This window comes from Carcharhinus amblyrhynchos, chromosome 11 (assembly GCF_965287045.1).
Source record: "Carcharhinus amblyrhynchos chromosome 11, sCarAmb.v2.hapA, whole genome shotgun sequence".
Lineage (NCBI taxonomy): Eukaryota > Metazoa > Chordata > Chondrichthyes > Carcharhiniformes > Carcharhinidae > Carcharhinus > Carcharhinus amblyrhynchos.
In genome coordinates, this window is record NC_137334.1 from 39,064,580 (window position 1) to 39,086,460 (window position 21,881).

At 42.6% G+C, this 21,881-nt stretch overlaps 1 protein-coding gene across 1 annotated transcript in view; it reads right to left on the minus strand.

The window, feature by feature from the left end:
* The window catches only part of itga4 (integrin alpha 4), a 134,296-nt gene that overhangs the window by 24,989 nt on the left and 87,426 nt on the right, over positions 1-21,881 (minus strand). Inside the window, exons 19-22 of the mRNA XM_080198886.1 lie at positions 15,944-16,039; positions 11,833-11,912; positions 11,375-11,464; positions 5,084-5,195 (exon numbers count right to left, since the gene is read on the minus strand). Of these exons, the coding sequence (XP_080055012.1) occupies positions 5,084-5,195; positions 11,375-11,464; positions 11,833-11,912; positions 15,944-16,039 (378 nt within the window). The remainder of the gene's footprint in view (positions 1-5,083; positions 5,196-11,374; positions 11,465-11,832; positions 11,913-15,943; positions 16,040-21,881) is intronic.

The window sequence follows — 21,881 nt, forward strand, 5'->3', positions numbered from 1 at the left end:
ATTCTGCTCAAAATATTTTCAATAGTCGCAGTGGCCTCAGCATTGCACAAGAACTTAAGGACTAGAAGCAGGAGTAGGCCATTTGGCCCCTCGAGCCTGCTCCGCCATTCAATAAGACATGGCTGATCTTTTTGTGGACTTAGCTCCACTTACCCGCCCACTCACCATAACCTTTAATTCCTTTACTGTTCAAAAATTTATCTATCCTTGCCTTAAAATCAAAAAGTAATTCTAAGGTTGTGTCTAATTTATCAGTGTAATGAATTATTCTACAACTATGGTGCAAAGTAAAAGCTTATAGTATAGGTATAATATATTAGCATGGATAGAAGATTGGCTGGTGTACAGTGAGTATGTATAAGTAGGTCATTGTCTGACTGGGAGGATGTGACAAGGGAGTCCCATGGGGTCTCTGTTGGAGCCTCAATGTTTTACAATTTACAGCAATGACATGGATGTGGAGAGTGAAGACATAGTAGCTAAATTTGCAAATGACACAAAAATAAGTAGGAAAATATGTTGTGAAAGAGGTTGCAGATAAATATGGTTGCATGAGAGTGCAAAAATTGGTAGCTGGAGTATCATGTGAGAAAACGTGAAGTTGTTCACTTTGGCAGGAAGAGTGAAAAGGCAGAATATTAATTAAATGGAAAACAAGTGCAAAATTCAATGATGCAGGTGATCCAGATATTAAAAAAAGTTAGGATGCAGCTACAGCAAGTAATTAAGAAAGCTAATGGAACGTTATCCTTCATTACGAGAGGAATTGAACATAAAATGAAAGATGTTATGCTTCAATCATACAGAGCATTGATGAGACCATATCTTGAATACTGTGTGTAGTTTTGGTCTCGTTATTTAACAAAGGATATTAATGCATGGGAGGCAGTTCAGAGGAGGTTTACTAATTTGGTGTCTAGAATAATCAGCTTGTCCTATGAGGAAATGTTGAATAGGCTGCCCTTGTTTCCACTGGAGTTTAGAAGAGTGAGGGGTGATCTGATTGAAGTATGTAAGATCCTGCGTGATCTTGACAAGGTGGATTTGATGTATTATTGTCACATGTATTAATTCACAGTGAAAAATATTGTTTCTTGCATGCTAAACAAAGCATACCATTCATAGAAAAGGAAACAAGAGAGTGCAGAATGTAGTGTTAGAGTCATAAGTAAGGTGTAGAGAAAGAGCAACTTAATGCAAGGTAGATCCATTCAAAAATCTGATGGCAGCAGGGAAGAAGCTGTTCTTGAGACAGTTGGTATGTGACCTCAGACTTCTGTATCTTTTTCCTGACTGAAGAAGGTGGATGAGAGAATGTCCGGGGTGCATGGGGTCCTTAATTATGCTGGCTGCTTTGCCGAGGCAGCGGGAGTGCAGACAGAATCAATACAGGGAAGGCTGGTTCACATGATGGAGTGGGTGTCATTCACGACCCTTTGTAGTTTCTTGGGGGTCTTAGATAGAGCAGGAGCCGTACCAATCTATGGTACAAACAGAAAGAATGTTTTCTATGGTACATCTGTAAAAGTTGGTGAGGATCATAGCTGACATGCCAAATTTCCTTCGTCTTCTGAGAGAGGTGTTGGTGGGCTTTCTTAACTATAGTCTTGGCATGGTGGGACCAGGACAAGTTGTTGATCTGGATACCTGAAAACCTGAAGCTCTCAACCATTTCTACTTTGTCCCCATTGGTGTAGGCAGGGGCATGACCTCCATTATGCTTTCTAAAGTCGATGACTATCTCCTTCGTTTTGTTGATAGTGAGGGAGAGGTTATTGTCGTCGCACCAGTTCACCAGATTTTCTGTTTCATTCCTGTATTATATCATCATTGGTTGAGATCCGACCCACTACAGTGGTGTCGTCAGCAACTTGAAAATTGAGTTGGAGGGGAATTTAGCCACACAGTTGTAGACTTATAAGGAGTATACTGGGGGCTGAGAACACAGCCTTGTGGGACACTGGTGTTGAGGATGATTGTGTTGAGAAGGAGTTGTTGTCTATCCTTGTTGATATTGGTTTGTGGGTTAGGATGTTCAGGATCCAGTCACAGAGGGAGGAGCTGAAGTGCAGGCCATGGAGTTTGGAGATGAGTTTTGTAGGAATAATAGTATTGAAGGCTGAGCTGTAGTCAATAAATAGGAGTCTGACATAGGTGTCTTTGTTACCTAGGTGTTCCAGGGTTGAGTGCAGGGCCAGGGTAATGGTGTCTGCTGTGGACCAATTGCGACGCTAAGTAAACTGTAGTGGACCAGGCAGTCCAGGAGTCTAGAACTAATTTGTGCCATAACTAACTTTTCAAAGCAGTTCCTAATAATGGATCTCAGAGGCACCAGATGATAGTCATTCAGGCATGCTGCGTGGCTTTTCTTTGGTGCTGGGATAATGGTCACCTTCTTGAAGTAGATAGGGACCACAGATTGTTGTAAAGAGAGGCTGAAAATGTCTGCGAATACCCCGCCAGCTGATCTGCGCAGGATCTGAGTGCTCGTCCAGGTACCCCATCTGGGTCAGTCACTTTCCGTGGGTTGACCTTCGAGAAAGCTGCTCTGACATCTGCAATGGAGACCCCAGATATAGGTTCATCCGAGGCTAACACGGTGGAGGGAATGCTGTCGCTGACCTCTTGCTCAAAACGGGTGTTGAATGCATTGAGCTCATCAGGGAGGGATACGTTGGAGCTGGTAATTTTACATGCCTTCATCTTGTAGCCTGTTATGTCTTGCAGATCTTGCCATAGTCAGCAGGGATCTGTGTGGCTAGCTTGGGACTTTAGCTTTTGGCATCTTTGATGGATCTCCTTAGATCGTATCTGGTTTATTCCTCTTGTGGATGAGTCCAGAACTAAGGGGCATTGTTTTAAAATTAGGTGTAGCCCCTTTAGAACAGAGATGAGATGATTTTATTTTGCTTAGTGGCTTGTCTGATATTGGAACTCTCTCTGCCTGGAGAAGTTAGTGGAGATAGTGGGGGGGGGGGCGGATGGCAGGGTCATTGAATATTTTAAGACAGAGGTAGATAGATCTTCTTAAGAAAGGAAATTAAAGATTATCAAGGATAGATGGAGGATTAGAAACACAAACAGATCTGCCATGCTCTTAATAAATGCCAGAGCATGTTGAAGAGGCCGAATGGCCTACTTCTGATTCTATTTCATATGTTTATATTCTATTTTCTGTCCCATTACCATTTCTCTTTTAATGGCAAGCAGTTTAAGAACAGTTCCTGCTCAATATGTTCCTATCCCCAGCCATTTGCGACAAGCCAAGTACTATGGGCAACAGTTTCCTGTGCCATTAGTCAATTTGCACTTTACTCAATCCACTCATTGACATCCCATTGGTGACACAGTGGTTAGCAGTGCTGCCTCACAGTGCCAGGGACCCGGGTTCGATTCCCAACTTGGGTCATTGTCTGTATGGAGTCTGCACGTTCTTCCCATGTCTGCATCAGCTTCCTCTGGGTGCTCTGGTTTACTCCCACAGTCCAAAGATGTGCAGGATAGGTGGATTGACTGTGCTAAATTGCCCCATAGTGTCAGGGGGACTAGCTAGGGTAAATGCATGGGTTTATGGGGATAGGGCCTGGGTGGAATTGTGGTCAGTGCAGACTCAATGGGCTGAATGGTCTCCTTCTGCAGTGTAGGATTCTACTGCATTGACAGGGACTTTGGGCCAGCTAGGTAAGCTTCGTTGGGTTTTATAATGAATAGTAATCATCCTTCTGTTTTCCCCATCATTTTCAAAAGTTAGTTAAAATGGATCTATATGAATAATGAGCATTGATGATAGTATCTATGATCTGATTCCAATTATTTATTTAGCAGTGAATCAGCAAAATTAACCTTGGTCATGGGCACAGGGTGCTTCACCGGTCATTCAGTTTCAACTGTGCCTGTGCTAACTATGTTTTACTACCGGATCCTAAATTTCTTCTGAACAGGTTCTTCTGGTAATGTCAAAACATTCACCAATTGAAGAAAAAATATTCAAAAGAGCTAAGTTACATGACTAGAGTTTATTTCCCCCAAAAAACTTCTCCCTGGAATTATGCTAATTGCTTAGTTTTTGAAATAAGAACTGACAGCAAGGCGGTTGAGCCAGATTTTTTTGCCAGAAAAGGTGGGAAGCTAAAGTCAGACAGTTTCCTAAATTGGCAGACCCATCTCCATGGAAATGACCCCATCAGCCATATCTTTGCTCCAGGGGCAGGAGCAGGATGCAGTCAGGATCGCTACCCCTTGAAGGAATTCAGAAGCCACTAAGTGCCAAGGCCTTCCTCAGTTCTCTTTGGCCCATCACTATAAGGCTATTTTGTACTACCTTACCTCTCACTTTCACCCTTTAACCCCTCACACTCTCCTAAACCTCCTAAGTCCCCCTCATACTCCATGCCACTTCCATGCCACATAAAACTTTCATGCCCCCTCATACTCCCCCATGCCAGCTCCACTGCCACTCATTTAGTATCCACTATTGGCAGACCTCAGGAGCCATTGGAGCTGAAAAAATAATATTTTACAGCAATCTAAGAGAACTTTGACTGATGCATTCCTGATACTGAAATCTATTCAAACTTTTTAAACCCTCTCGGTTGGTTAAAATAATGTAAAAGCAAACAATGTCTACTAACCAACCAAATCAAAGACTACTAACCCTTTAGTCATCTCCTAAAACTATCAAAATGTGAACTCACCTCATATGAGGTGGCAAAGTGACTTTGGAGCTGTAGCAACATTTGGGAAATGCCAACAAAGAATGCTATCAAACCTATAGGGATAGACAGCCTGTCAATCAGTACACTCCAGCAGTGGATATCTTCTATTACTAAACTGAAATTTGCAATTTGCTTTTTATTCTCTTTTGATAGGATATGGGTTCAACTAACTTGAATACCCTTCGCACTGCCAGCAAAACAGGAGCAGCTGGTAATGGCAGCACAAAACTTCCATATCTGGGTCACACCCTAAAGAATCTAAAGGCACCTATCAACAGAACTGAAACATGGTCTGAAGGAGTAGGAGGCTTCATTCAAAAATAATTAAACATGCATGCACGTATTAATAATCAGAATATCTAACTTACTTGGAATGAATAATTGATATTCTGATATGTGCAAGGTGAATCATAGAAAGTAAATGTTGGTGTGTCATCATCAGTGATTCCCTCATACAGAAATGAAGGAGGATATACCGACCTGTTTCAAGAAGAGTGCAATATTATTTTAATAGATTTGAAAAGAGTGTTGCTTGATAGCTTTTCATACGCAGCCCTAGCAAAAGAAAGTGTTTACCTAGTATGAAACATTTATTTGTGCTCACATTATCCACACTTATAAAGCAATGAACAAAAGTTTACAAATATCTGAGGTTTGAATTTCACAGTAAGCAAAAACATAACATGAAGGTGAGTCTGAAAGTTTGAAAGTGCCTTATAGGTGAATCAGTAAATTTTACTTTACATCTTAGTATATTTTATTCACCATCAATAAAGCAATCCTCCTTTACACTTGGATGTCCAGACACAGAACAGGTGAATACTTTGCTGAACGTCTCCATTCAATCCACCAGCATCGTCCTGAGCTTCTGGTCGCTGAACATTTTAATTCTCTGCCCCATTCTGTCTGACAGCTCTGTCCTCAGCCTTCTACACTGTTCCAGAGGAGCTCAGTGGAAGCTTGAAGAACAATGCCTAATCTTGAAGGTTTCCAAAGTCAATATTGTCTTCAACATTTTCATTCCTATCAGGTAATGGTTCTGCAGTTGCCATTTACACCTGCTCTAAACATTTCTTTTTCTTCATTATTTGTTCCATTACTATTGCTTTTGTGTCCCTGCTTCTTTCCTCCACTTTCCCTGCTTTTGTACTTAAGATATGTTACATCTCTCACTTTTACAAGTTCTGAAAGAAGATCACTGACCTGAAACATTAATTCTTTTTCCCTCTCCAGTGATACTGCCTGATTGGCTGAGCATTTCCAGCATTTTCAGTTTGTATTTCAGACTTTCAGCATTTGCAATATTTTGTCTTTGTATAAATCTATTTTTATTACTTCATGAGAAATTTGGTTTTAGGAAAGCAAAGCAAAAATATGCCTCTTAAAAACCTGCTTTAAAAGTACTTCAATCTTAGAATTTATGTTTTTTGATGGTTTTGCCAATAAAAGATGGAGACAATGCATAGTGCTGTCACTAGGCTGATACCGGAGTTGAGGGGGTTGAGCTATGAGGAGAGGCTGAATAGACTGGGCTTGTACTCGTTAGAGTTTAGAAGGATGAGGGGAGATCTCATTGAGACGTATAAGATGATGAAAGGGATGGATAGGGTAGAGGTGGAGAGGTTCTTCCCGCTCAGAAAGGACAGCAGGACTAGAGGGCACAGCCTCAAGGGGGGGGGGGGGGGGGGGGGGGGCTGCAGTTTAGAACAGAGTTGAGGAGGAACTTCTTCACTCAAAGGGTGGTGAATCTCTGGAATTCTCTGCCCGTTGAAGACGCGGGTAGATAGGTTTTTGGTAGGCAAGGGGATTAAGGGTTATGGGGAGAAAGCGGGAAAGTGGAACTGAGCCACTTCAGATCAGCCATGATCTTATTGAATGGCGGGGCAAGCTCGAAGGGCTAGATGGCCTACTCCTGCTCCTATTTCTTATGTTCTTATGTCACATTAGCTCCTACCATGCAGATATTCACCAGTTTTAAGTGCCTTCTTTTAAAGTGGTTTCTTTTTAAAGGGCTTTGTTTTTACATCTGATGAGTTTCATCCCTAATGAGTGGGAGGATGTCAATGCTATATAAACACTTTGTAATTAGGAAACATGGCAGTTAATTTTCCCTTGGCGAACTTTCACAAACAGCACTGTGATGATGACCGAGTAAATCTGTTTGTTTCTGTTGTTAGTTGAGGGATAAATATGGCTCTTCCGCTCTTCTTCAGTGCCATGCATCCATCTCAGCATGCAGATGAGACTCAGTTTAATGTCTTACTCAAAAGTACAATGTTCCCTCAACCCGCACTGGAGAATCAGTCTTGATTTTTAGTTAACTTTTCAGAATAATGAGCTTTCATCATAAACAGCAACATGTTTGAAAGAAGTACAGAGACAGGGAATGAATAAACAAGAAAATCTGTTATAAGATGGAAGGCAGAAGAGTTGCAATCCCAATGATGGTATCCAGGGTCTGGTAATAGATCAGGTAAAGCAGTGATTATAATCTGAAATTGTTCAATTCAAATTTGAGTCCTGAAGGCTAAAAATTATCTAATTAAAATATGGGGTGCTATTTGTCAAGCTTCCTCTGGACTTCATTGGAAAAGGGTAGGAAACCTAGGACAGAGGCCAGAATGGGGTTGGAGGGGAGAATTCAAATAACAAGTAACCACAAGTTTGGATCATGTTTGAAGATTGAATGGAACTGTTCAGCAAAGTGATCAAACTGCCTTTGGTCTTCCCGATGTCAAGGAGGTGGCATCATGGCCAACAAACACAGTATACCAAATAAAAATTCAAATAAATCACTGTTTCACTTGGAAGGAATGTTTGGGGTATTACATGAGACCATAAGACATAGGAGCAGAATTAGACCACTCAGCCTATCGAGTCTGCTCCGCCATTCATTAATGGAGGAACCGTTAATGTACAGCGTGAAAAGCTGTGGTCCTAGCACCAACCCCTGAGGCACACCACTAATCACTGATTGCCAACATGAAAAAGACCCCTTTATCTCCACTCTTGCCTTCTGCCAGTCAGCCAATCATCCATCAATGCCAGGATCTTATCCTTAACACCATGGGCACTTAACTTATTTAACAGTCTCCTACGTAGCACCTTGTCAGAGGCCTTCTGGAAATCTAAATACATCAATTCTTTTTCTAACTTCCTTGTTACATCTTCAAAGAATCTTAACAGATTTGTCAGATATGACCTCCCCTTGACAAAGCAGTGCTGACTCAGTCCTACTTTATCATGCACTTCCAAGTACTCTGCAATCTCATCTTTAATAATGGACTCGAAAATTTTGCCACTGACTGATGTCAGGCTAACTGGCCTATAATTTCCCATCTGCTGCCTCTCTCCCTTCTTAAACAGTGGCATAACATTAGCTACTTTCCAGTACTCTGGTACCCTCCATGCCTCCAGTGATTGCTGAAAGATTACCACCAATGTTTCAACAATTTTCTCAGCTATCCCTTTTAGAACTCTGGAGGGCAGTCCATTTGGCCCAGGTGATTTATCCACCTTCAGACCTTTCAGTTTCCCCAGAATCTTCTCCTTAGTGATGGCCACTACATTCACCTGTGCCCCCGACTCTCCTGGAGCTGTGACATCCTACTGGTGTCTTTCACAGTGAAGACTGATGCAAAGTAACTTTTCAGTTCCTCTGCCATTGCTTTGTTTTCTGTTATTACTTTTTTTAGTCTCATTATTCAGTGGTCCAATGGATATTTTTGCTTCTGTCTTATTTTTTATATATTGAAGAATTCTCTCTCTCAAACTGCAGAGTAAATTCTATCATGTTGTGGTCACTGCTCCCTAAGGGTTCCTTCACCTTAAGTTCCCTAATCAATCTGTCTCATTACACATCACCAAATCCAGAATTGCCTGTTTCCTAGTAGGCTCTGTCACAAGCTGCTCCAAAAAACCATCTCTTTGACATTCCACAAGTTCCTTCTCTTCAGATCCACTATCTGTCTGAGTATCCCAGTCCTCCTGCATATTGAAGTCTCCCATGATTATAGTTATAGTGCCTTTTTGATATGCCTTTTCTATCTCCTGAATTATTTTCTGCCCCACATCCTGACCACTGCTAGGAGACCTATACACAACTCATATCAGGGTCTTTTTACCTTCGCGATTCCTCAATTCTGCCCACAATGTTCTATGCCTTCTGATCCTATATCACTTCTTGCTATTGATTTAACTTCATTCCTTACTAACAATGCAACCCCGCCCCCTTTGCCCATCTGCCTGTCTTTCCAATAGGACACATATCCTTGGATATTTAGGTCCCAGCCCTGGTGCCCTTGCAGCCATGTCTCTGATGCCCACAACACCAGCCAATTTCAATGTGTGCAACAAGCTCATTTACCTTGTTCCGTATTCTGACGCATTTAAGTACAACACCCTCAGTCCTGCATTGACCATCTCCCTTTTCATACTTGAAGGGAAGATAGATGAAAATAGATGAAGGGAAGGAGGCAGGTAACACTGCCTGAGACATTAGGAAAAAACTCCGTTGCTGTTTTCCAGTAATAATAGCTTTTAATGATGTCTTGAATCTTTTACACTCACCTGAGAGCAGATGGGGCATTGTTTTAATGTTTCTTTCAGTAGATGGCAGCTATGGTTGTGTAGCACTCTCTCAGTACTACACTGAGGTGTCAGTCAAGAACGTATGCCTCTGAAGTGAGACTTAAATCCACAACTTCTGATTCAAAGGCATGTGTGTTACAACTGAGCTAAGACTGTCACCACAGGTGAATAAAAAGAGTCAGGGGTTTACAGGCCTTCATGTTTCTTCATAAGTCAACAGCTTAGAATTCAATAATTTATTATTGAAAACCACATCTTATATCTGTAGCTCAGCATTTATAATTGACAACTTAAATTTATAAAATGCTGAAAAAAATTGCAGTAACCAAATATGGGGGCCAAGAACACATTCCAGCCTGTGACCTCTTATGTACCTGCCGGAACTTCTATAGGTGACTCTGATGAACTTTCTGGGACTGGGAGACACTCTTTCATTACTTTATGAAGAGTTGGAAACACCACCACCACAGGCAGATTTGGGTGTCCACAAGTCTCAAGCACCGCACCACTCAACTTAAATGTTTGGTGATAGTTATTAAAGCAGTTATTTATGCTTTGTTTCTATAACCCATCTGTTTTCTGTTATGAAATGTAGCTGATAAAGCAATGTCATTCTAGAAAATTAAGATGACCCGTGACTGTGATCAAAGCAGAAATGTTAACTAATTGGACCAGAATGGTTAGACGTAGTTTTATTAGTGAGTTAGCATTTTTATTTCTACGTTTCAAGTAAATACACTGCAGTTTGGCCGTCACAATTCTTTTTAAATTAATGATTACACTTTAACAAAAGGTATTTATAAACACTTTTAATAGATTAAAATTTCCCAAGATACCTCACATGAACTTTATAAGACAAAGTATGACACCGAGACACATAAGGAGATATTGGGTCAGATGACGTAAAGTTTGATCAAAAAGGTAACTTTCGATCAGAAACATGAGGTGGAGGGGCAGAGAGGTATAGAGAGGCTATTCCAGAATTAGCGGGTCAAGGCAATTAAAGGCACCAATTGTGGAGCAATTACAGTTGGGAATGTACAAAAGATCAGAATGAAAGGAGTGCAGAAATTTGAGGGTTCGGAGGTTGGAGGGGATTACAAAGATATGGAGGGGTTAGGCCATGCAAAGCTTTGAAAACAAGGATAAGAGTTTTAAAGTCAAGACGTTGGAGAAAGGAAAGGAGATTTGCCGGAAGTTAAGACTGGGGCAGCAGAGCTTTTGATGAGCTCAGGTTTATGGAGGGTAGGCTGTGGAAGACCAGCTAGGAGTGCATTGGAATAGTCAAGTCAGGACGTTGAAAGAATGAGTGAGGGCTTCAGTAGCAGATGAGCTGATACGGTGAAATTACAAAGGTGGAAATAGGCAAGCTTGTAACAGAACAAACAAATATTAAGAAGCTCAAGGTTGTGAATAAATTGGCTTAACCTCATCTAATGCTGGGAACCAGGCTGGAGTGACAGCAGCAGCTGAAAATAATGGCTTCAGCCTTTCCCATGTTTCATTGGAGAAAATTTCTTCTGGTCCGTACAGGATATCGAATAAGCAATGTCATAACTTAGCAACAGTAGTCAAGGGAGGTGGTGGCGAGGCAGACCTGGTGTCCTCAGCATACACGTGAAAACCAACACTGTGCTCTTGGATGAGGTCACCAAAGAGCAGCACAGGGGATGGGAATTTGGAGCCAAGGACAAATGCTTTGAGGACACCAGAGGGAACTGCAGGAATAGGAGGCCATTGCAAGCAATTCTCTGGCTACAATTAAATAGGTCAGAATGGAACCAGATAAAAGCATATCCACCCAGCTGGATAACAAACATGAGGCAGCTGGAGGAGGTATGACCAATTGTGTCAAAAGCTGCAGACAGGTTGAAAGAAGGAGGGAAAGTTTACCTTTGTCACATTCACGTAAGATGTAATTTGTGATAGTGAAAGAGCTGTTTTGATACTGTGAAATGCAATGTTCAGAAAGCTGCAGTAATGCTTTATCTAACCTCAGTCTCAAACATGTATCACAGCAATGATCACAATATTATTGAAATTCTCACTGTAGATCATGGATTACTTACCCATGGACTGCAACATTAACCTCATATTTCAAGGGCAACATAAGAGTAACAAAGTTATCTTCAAGTAAATCCAGGCTCTGTTCATTTTCACTGTAGGAGTAAACACAAGCAACACACAACTTTACATGTCTGAAATTAAGTCTGTTTATCTAGAAAACACATAATAATTAGCTTACACATGCACAATGGCTTGTTGAAATAATACTTGTATATCCTTTTATATGCAACTTAAAAAAAAAGTCCCTATACAATTTCATTCTCATTATTTTAAACTGTTATCATCTCACTCCTATCGTCAATAAAGTATCTCATCTCTACAACATTTCCCTACAGGTTATATAATAAATATGCATCCCTGCAAGGACTTAATGGAGCACAAATACTCTGCCCTAACATCTACATTTCACAGGGCATCTTTTCCCTTATATAGCACTTTTTAAAGTATCTGAAATGCTTACCAAGTTGCATTAACAGTAATGACAATGGCTTCCTCTGCTCTGGTAAGTTTGCTGGCATCTAGAAAAAAACTTAATCCCACCTGGATGTCAAATACCAGAAGAATAAATGTGAATGTGACTTACACAATGGCAGCTTATTTAAAAAGTAGAAAGATCGACATTAAAGTTCAGCATATACAAGCAATCACATCAACATATGGAACTAAAGTGAATGTTGGTCTCCTAGAAGATGAGGCTGGGGAGTTAATAGTAGGTAATGCAGGAATGGTTTGGGACACTAAATCAATATTTTGCCTCAGTTTTCACAGTGGTGGACATTACCATATCCCAATAGTAACAGAAGATGCAGAGGTTATAGAAAAGAAGAAACTTAGAACTATCATCATTGCTAGGGAAAAAGTACTGAGCAAACTATTGAGATTGAAGGCAGGCAAGTCAGTAGAGACTGAGGGCCTACATCCTAGGGTCTTAAAGGAAATGGCATTAGAGATAGTGGATACATTGGTTACAATATTCCAAAATTTCCTGATGTGGGAACGGTTCCAGTGGATTGGAAAAATGCTAACATAATGCCCTCATTCAAAAAGGGAGAGACACAAAATATAGGAAACTAGAGACCAATTAGTTTAACATCTGTTGTTGGCAAGTTGTTAGAATCCATTATAAAGGAAGTAATAACAGGACATTTAGAAAGTTAAAATGCAATCCATCAGAGTCAGCATGGTTTTATGAAGGGTAAATCACGTTTGACTAATTTGCTTAGTTCTTCAAAGCGGGATGGATAATGGTGATCCTGTAGATGTAATATATCTGGATTTTCATAAGTATTTGGTAAGGTGCCACACAAGAAGTTAATACACAAGATTGGTTTATATGTGATTAGGGTAATTTATTGGCTTGGATACAGCATTGGCTAACCAACAGAAACCACGGAATCGGGACAAATGGATCATATTCAGGCTGGCAAGATGCAACTAATGGACTACCCACAGGCCCCAACTATTTTCAATCTACATTAGTAACTTGGATGCAGGGATAGCGGTTCCATATCCAAATTTGCAGATGACACTAAAATAGATGGGATAGTAAGTTGCGATAATGAAATAAGACATTTACAAATGGATATGGATAAGTTAAGGGAATGGGACAAAATATGGCAAATGGAGTTCAACATAGGTAAATGTGAGTTTATCTATTTTGGTAGAAAAATTACAAAGGCAAATTAATGGAGAGAAACTTGGGAGTGCTTTGGTGCAGAGAGATCAGGTGTCCTTCTGCATGAATTGCAGAAAACTAGTATGTAGTTAAGGAAGGCAAATGTACCATTTATTGCAAAAGGAATAGAATTGTGAATAGAATAGAAGTGTGCTACTGTACAAAGCATTAGTGAGACCACACTTAGAATATTGTATACAGCTTTGGTCCGCTTAGGTGAGGAGGAATGTAGTTGAAATGGAGGCTGTTCAGAGGAGGTTGATAAGATTGATTTCAGAGAAGAGAGGTTTGTCTTACAGAGAGATTGGGCAGTTTTGGCCTATATTCCTTGGAGTGTAGAAGAATGTGGGATGGTTTAATTGAGGTGTACAAGATGATAAGTGCCGGAAGATTGGAAAACGGCTAATGCTACGCCGTTGTTTAAGAAGGGTGCCAGGCAAAAGGCGGGGAATTATAGGCCGGTTAGTTTAACGTCTGTGGTAGGTAAAATGTTAGAATCCGTCATTAAGGAGGAAATTGCGAGGCATCTTGAAGGGAATTGCTTGATAGAGCAGACACAGCACGGTTTCATTAAAGGGAAGTCGTGTCTGACAAATTTACTGGAGTTCTATGAGGATGTGTCTAGGGCGGTCGATAGAGGACAGCCGGTGGATGTGGTCTTTCTGGATTTTCAGAAGGCGTTTGACAAAGTACCTCATAAGAGGTTATTGCAGAAGGTCAGGGGACTTGGAGTTGGGGGTAGGGTGTTAGCGTGGATAGAGGATTGGTTGTCAAAGAGGAGGCAGAGAGTGGGGGTCAACGGGTGCTATTCGGATTGGCGGATGGTGACTAGTGGAGTGCCCCAGGGGTTGGTGCTGGGGCCTCAGCTTTTTACCATTTATATAGATGATCTGGAGGAGGGAACCGAGTGTAGGGTGTCGAAATTTGCAGATGACACCAAGATTGGGGGAACAGCAAATTGTGCGGAGGGTGTGGAGAGTCTGCAGAAGGATCTAGATAGGCTGGGCGAATGGGCCAGGAAATGGCAAATGGAATTTAATGTTGGCAAGTGTGAGGTGGTCCACTTTGGTAGGAAGAATGGTAGGAAGGACTATTACTTACAGGGCGAAAAACTGCAGCAGGCGACGGTGCAGAGGGACCTCGGGGTCCTTGTGCATGAGTCGCAAAAACCCAGCTTGCAGGTGGTCAGGAAGGTGAATGGGATGCTGGCCTTCATAGCAAAGGGGATTGAATATAAAAGTAGGGAGGTCTTGCTGCAGCTGTATAGGGCATTGGTGAGGCCGCAGCTGGAGTACTGTGTGCAGTTTTGGGCGCCGCACCTACGCAAAGATATTTTGGCCTTGGAGGGAGTGCAGAGGAGGTTTACTAGGCTGATACCGGAGTTGAGGGGGTTGAGCTATGAGGAGAGGCTGAATAAACTAGGCTTGTACTCGTTGGAGTTTAGAAGAATGAGGGGAGATCTCATTGAGACGTATAAGATGATGAATGGGATGGATAAGATAGAGGTGGAGAGACTCTTCCCGCTCAAAAAAGACAGTAGGACTAGGGGGCACAGCCTCAAGATAAAGGGGGGGCGCTTTAGAACGGAGTTGAGGAGGAACTTCTTCACTCAAAGGGTGGTGAATCTCTGGAATTCTCTACCCGTTGAAGTGGTGGAGGCTGCCTCGCTAAATATTTTCAAGAAGCGGGTTGATGGGTTTTTGTTAAGAGAGGGGATTAAGGATTATGGGGAGAGGGCCGGAAAGTGGAACTGAGCCACGACAGATCAGCCATGATCTTATTGAATGGCGGGGCAGGCTCGAAGGGCCAGATGGCCTACTCCTGCTCCTATTTCTTATGTTCTTATAAAGGGGATTGACAAAGAAGACATGGAGAGGATGTTTCCTCTTGTAGGGCACTCTAGAAGAAGAGATCACAGTTTTAGAGTAAGGGGTGGTAGATTTAAGCACAGATGAGGAGAAATTACTTCTCTCAATGGGTCGAGAGTCTGTGGAATTCACTACCCCAGAACCTAGTGGATGCCAGGACATTGAATAAATTTAAGGAAGAGATGGACAAATTCTTAATTAGTAAGGGTTTGAGAGGATATGGTAAATGGCAGGTAAGTGGAGTTGAGGTTGAGATGAGATCAACTATGCTCACATTGAATGGCGGAGCAGGCTCGAGAGGCTGAACTGTTTACTCCTGCTCCTAGTTCTAATGATTCTTATGAATGTAGTTATTATTTGTAGTTATCATTATTTGTGTAAATTGCTATGATCAGCATCATAGGTGGAAGGGAAGGAGAGATGTTTATTTAAGGTGAGCTGGGTGAGGAAGGCCTCCTGTTGGAAACAGCTCTGGGCTGGGCTGGAAGAAGGTGCAGCTTGAATCAGCCATTCACACAAGACAGAAAAGTCTTGGGCTGCAACAAGCAGTTTTGTTTCTGAAGGTTTCTTGGATTTCCATAGCAGAGTGGAGTTTGAAAGGCCACATGGTATACCTTATTAAAACAACAGTAGTTTTGCCTTAAGTAATGTTACTGGATTTTTATAGTTAAACGTCTAAAGGGAGTATTGCTTGGAAGGTGTTTACTTGTGGGTCTGACAACTAGGAAGTCTTTTGTGGGGAATGTTTTGTAAGACTAATATCAGCTGTGTAACTGTAATTTTGTAAGCTTATGATTTCTTTCCTTGTTAATAAACCTATTATTTTAATTTTTAAAACCCCAAAAGTGTTACTGACTTTTTCTTGCAGAGTTCTTTTTCAGGACACAAAAAAAGTATATGGCCTCTAAGCCAAGTTTGGTTTGCATTGCAACGAACATCTGCGGTGGTCATAACAGTGTGCTAACCCACTGATTGACACTGTTCTGAATTATGTTCACCATTAAAATGATCAGTTATAATTTGTGTACCTTTGATAAGGAATCCATATATAAATGTCCAATGGTGCATTCCAGACTTGTTGAATCTTCATAATTGATCACATTACATGTTACACGCTTCTCCACCTGCAACCAAAAAGCACCAATCATAATTAAGCATCCAACTCCAGTCACGTTATTTTTAAATTCCACAAATCTGTTACATTTACCCATACACTTTTGAGATTTCAGAAGAAAGCAACATTCTATAAAGCCAGATATTTGGACATATTATTAGGCTACTTTCAAAGTATTCTGTAGATAAATATCTTTACATCTAACCAGTCCAGTAATATATTGGCGCAGAATTTGCTCAAGTGGCATTTTTGGTGATGAATATTATGGGTGGAATCTTGTGCCATCCCCCAGAGTGGTTACCGGTGGCAGGCATTTCATCAGATAAAAAGGTGGTGGGTGGGGACTTTGACAATCCTCTGTCTCTACCCCAATTAAATCCATGGCAAGGACAGCCAGTGGACAGCCTCCCACACTGCCACCAATGGAAGTTCTTGAGTAGTCTATGAGTCTCCAAATAAGTGTCTGAACATTCTGCTGCTGGAATTAACCCATATGGGAAGCATGGTAAGCAAACTCAACGAAGGATATCCTCATCTAAAAGCACTCAGTGCCTGTTTGAGTGATATGGCATTGGGGAGAGAGGCCTGCTCAAAGCCACCCCCTGCCCTTGCTGCTGACTCCCCTATAGCCCCCTCCTCCTTATGACTTCATCCTGCCAACCCTTCCCATCATCATTCACTTGTGCCTGGGAACTGGACTGCATTGAGTGTTGTTCCAGCAGCAACCACTACCTCCCAGTGGTGCTGCCTTTCAGAAGAGCTGCCAGCCTCTGGTTAGCTGGCAACTTTTGGTAAGCATGACTTCTGCCTCTGAGATCCTTATCCTGAAAAAAGACCTGCCAGTGGCATGTTAACAGCCTGATTAGCACATAATACTGGCGAGTTTCTTGTCACAGAGACAACATTGGGGTCTCTCTCTGGCTATCCAGTTCCCATCACCAGCATAAAATCTCAGCCTATATATTAGATCTCTGTTTGCCACAGCTCTGTAGAGGTAAATTGGAAGCAACCTGACCAATGATTTGCATCCCCAGTAAAAAGGAGACCAATGTTTTCTATCTCATGCACTTTGGTGTAAGAGTGACTTTGTTATGTTGAAATGGTCAAAGTGCTGCAATGTTAAAGGCATTTTATAAAAATAATTCTTTCCCAAAAATAAACTGCTCAGATTATCAAAACTGAAAGTGATTGCTTTGGCAGCCAATTCAGCATCTGGCTAGTGGTGAATATGAACAGCCAAACAGATTTATTACCAGACGCTAGCCCTTCTGCATCTGGATTAGGTTTCAAATTAATGCAATAGAGACAATTCCAGTGGGAACCTTTAAACTGCAACATCACCTCAAAATTTAATCTCATCTGAAAGGGAAAATAACGCTCACCCACACCAATTTCAAGATCGAGTATTTTTAGAATTCACGATCTCTCCAACTGCAAAGATTTTAGCAAAAAGGTTAATCTACACAAGACCAGAATGTTTAGGGTGATAGGGACAGCAGACGCAATGCCATTTCATGCTTTATGGGGTATTGACTAGCAGAAGATCGGATTTCTCTTCATCACGGGAGGAAGCCCCACCTTGCGGCAATGGGATTGGCTGGCAGATCTCGAGTCATACTGGAACAGCACTGCAGTGGTTAGAAGAGGCACTGCAGTTGGTTGCCGGGAAGTAAGTGCCAGGGACTGGAGGAAAGGTAAGTGGCAAGGGTTAAGGGGAGAGTGGGGTGGGGAGTAGATAGGGTCTGGGGGGTGCATGGGTTCAATGGGGAGGGGGTTCTGGTAGTTTCTGGGCCCTAAGGGGATGGCACCCCAAGTCAGCAGAAAGCTCCTAATGGAGATGACCCTCATTCATTCCCCCAACCGGGATGTAAGTTTGTAAAAGTTTGAGTTTCCCTCTGATCGATGATACAGCCACTAGCCTAAAAATTGAGATTGGCCAGAAAAAGGCCCTTAACTGGCTACTAACGTAAACTCTGGCCTGGGTTTTCTTTCCATATCGGTTATCAGCCTACAGGGTCTACATTTAAACCACGAGCAAAATGACAGTGAAACAGAGCACTAATATTACTCCCCAAATTTTCTGCCAAATAAAGTGGTGCTCATTTAAGATGGTGCCAGCCATTTACTACACTCAGCCAAAGATTTTTGACCAGATTTGGCACTGGAACGTAGTGTGAAGGATCTATTACGGAACTGTGCCCGCTGCAGGAGAGCCCCAGCTCTGATTTTCCTGCTGGGGTTGGGAAATGGGCCTCAGGGTATGTTTCCAACTGCTGATCCCACCTACCCCAAGAGGAGAAGCAGTCACAGACCCTGATTTATCCGGGGCCAGCCTGTTAACTGAAGGGAAGGTTGGGCAATTAGTGGCAAGAAGGGCAGTAATGGAGGCAGGACTGAAAAAGAGTGGGCCTGACTGACATTACATCAATTTGTCTGCCGTTTTAGAGATTTGCTTGCTGTGTTACATACGAAGCAGCAGAAGCAGAGAGTTGGACCCAAAGCAGGGCTGACTGTGGCTTTGCTGATGCAGGCCTCCTCTTCAAGGCAGTGAGGAGACAGAGAGAGGTCCTGTTTCTGAGGGGGTGACCTGAGGATGCCAATCCCCTAAACCACACTGGAGTGGTTGAGGTGACGGATACCTTGAACAGATTGTGTTCAGAAGCAACCAACTGCAGTGCAGGGGAGAGATTGTGGAGAGCTCCCCCTCTCCTCTGCTGCCACTGCCACTGCCCCCCACCCCCACCGATGCCAGGTCCCTCAGTCAGGCACTGAGTGCCTTTAAATGAGGGCATCTCCTGGAACCTGACAACCAAGGTCTGCTTGTCATGCTCTCCACGTGGGTTAATTCCGGCAACTGGTTGCAATGCAGGGAGAGATTCAATGACCTTATTCACTGTGGTGAGTGCTTTACCCAACCAGCAAAGGTCTCTGTGTATTCAGTGTCCAGCAAACACACCAGCTGAGGAGCCTGAGGGTGCATTCTGCTCCTGAACATGGGAAGCATGTACTCCCAGGGCACTTTCCCCTCAGCAAGGCCCAGAGCCCTGGTGCTGCTGAGGAACTGACAGCACAGGTATATGCATCGTCTTGGGTCAATGAAGCACTAGTATTGTCCATTGAGGTCAGCAGTATCTTCTCTTTCCATCTTTTGTCCATGCAGGAGAAAAGGGTTCACAATGACCACAAAAAGGCCTTCACATCGTAACCTCCACTGAAGTGGGACTACTAGAAACAGCCTGCGTGACCAACCATGAGCAAGTCCAGGAAGGTGAGAATGGCATCCCTGATGGAGATGATGAATAGAGACTAGATTGCTTTCATTAAGCATTGCACTCCACCTCTTAGGATGACAAGCCAAAGACAAGCTGCAATAGGAAACCTCAGCGCTGCTGAGGACTCAAATCACTTCTTGTGTCAACCACAGTTTCAAACACCAAGGCAGAAGGACAGACTACTCTTTCTGCAATGGGCTAATTACCAGAGGAGATCTCAAAGCAATCAGCCTCACAGTTTACAAGTGTATCCTCCAGCAGCTCCAAAACTGTCACCTCAGTAGATTCTCACGCATGTAGACAGGATGGCACTAGATGATGAGCACATCATGAGTGAGCAGGAGAGTGTCACAGAGACAGAGGCAATGGACAGATGGCTGTGGAGGACAGAAACAACCAACCTCAGCTGGACACAGATGCTGGGCCTCAGGAGTCATAAGCCACAGATGAGTTCCCAGAATTTCTTGAGATAGTGCGGAGACATGGGGTGGGGTTGGAGGAGTCCATTCAGCTCATGTGAGCCACCAGGGAGGATCTGAATGCATGAACTCCTCCACTGAAACAGTGAATAACTGTGTGGAGTGCCACATTCAGGAGTGCTCAGAGCGCAGGCAGAGTACTGACAGTCACTGGATACATGTCACATTATGTAGCACTGACAGGCCCATGGTACTACAGAATGTGGGTGCATCTGGCTAGGCCAATATTGATTGCCCATCCCTAATTGCCCTTGGGAAGATGGTGATGAGGTGCCTTCTTGAACTTGCTTGACAAATCTGATTGGATGTTTTGATGAAGTAACAAAGAAGGCTGATGAAGGAAATGTGGTAGATGTTGTCTGTGTGGATTTTAAGAAAGTGTTTTACAAGGTACCACATAAAACATTGGTTAACCAAACTGAGGTTTATAGGAGGACCAGTGTGCAACTGGATATAAAAATTACCTCAAGGGCAGAAAGCAACAAGTGGTGGTAGATAGTTGTTTTTCAGAATGCAGCATGGTAGTATTGGTGTTCCCCAAGGATCAGTACTCGGATCACTCCTTTTTTTTGTTAAGTGTAAATGACTTGGATTTGAAAGGTGGAGTAACATTTGAAAATTTCCTGCTGCTACCAAACTTGGAAGAGTGGTAAACAGTGAGGATGATATGAATTGCTTGCGTCTGGACATAAATAAGCTAACAAAATGGCAGACAAATGGCAGCTGAAATTTAACAAGGAGAAGTGTGAGGTGATGCATTTTGGCAGATGGGACAAGAAAAGACAATACACAGTAATGATCACAGTTCTGAAAAATGTGCTGGAACAGTGGGATGTGTGATACACGCGCATTGACCTTTGAAGCTGACAGGATGTATTGAGAAAGTGGGGAGCAAAGCATATGGGTTTTTGGGCTTCAGAAATAGGCAAACATAGTTCAAAAGCAAGGAAGCATGCTGAACTGATAACAAGCACTGGCTCAGTCCCAACTGGCGTAATATGAGAAACAGGCAGTGAATGGTAACAACCTGGAACTCACTGCCCACGAGCATGGAGGATGTGGAAACTATCAATGATCTCAAAGAAAATTGTACAAACACCTGAAGAAAATAAACAAGCTGGGGACTGGGACTGACTGGATTGCTCAGTGGGAGGCTGGCAAAGACTTATTGGGCTGAATGGCCTTCTTCGTGTTATAAATGACTCTCTGGGCTAATTTTTTTATGAGGTTGGGGGAAGGGGAGGTTGGGTTTTGGAAGAGAGGCCTAAAGTGGGGGTACTATTTTAGGATGTGTGCCCCCGATGCACACACAGGACAACCCTCCCAAAGGATGTAACTCCTTTCTGTTCCATTCGTTCATAAACATGGGTGAAAAAACAGCCTTTCCACTCATTCAGACAGTGAGGGCTTTAAGTGGCCATTAATTAGTGTAGTGGGTGTCTTCCCCATGCCCAGCATATGGGAACTGGGGTTAGCAGTGAGCAGGAAGTGATGGGCTACTCATCTGACACAGGTTACGTGCCCTCCACCCTGCCCAAAACACACCTGGGGGTGGGGAAGGGATGTGTTGGAAACATAAGATCCTGACTTACGACTTGAAACATTAACTCTGTTTCTGTCTCCACTGATGCTGCCAGACCTGCTGAGTATTTCTAGCATTTTTGCCTTTCCTGCCACCTCGGAATATGGGTGCGTGGAATGTTATTGCCCATTAGTGTGTTCATAAACAAAAACAAGGGGTGGAACTTGGTGCACAGATAGTATATGGCCCAAGGAAGATCAGCTTGGTTTCTGCAAAGATGCAGATCAGAATCCTGAACGTTTTTTAAAACAAAGATCCATAAAGATTGAGAGTAATTCATATTTGCTTTTTTTAAAAAAAGAATATTGTGGGTTGTTCTGTTTAAAATATTATGAATTGCTTTAGAATATTGTGGATCATCTCAGTTGTTGGGGTGGAATTTGTCACGGCTATCAAAATGTGAGCAGTGTTTTCAGAGCAGATTATTGGTATTGCTGCTCCCTGGACTACGGGGAATGCTTAGAATCATCTCATAGAATCCTATCGTGCAGAAGGAGGCCATTGGCATTGACCACAAAC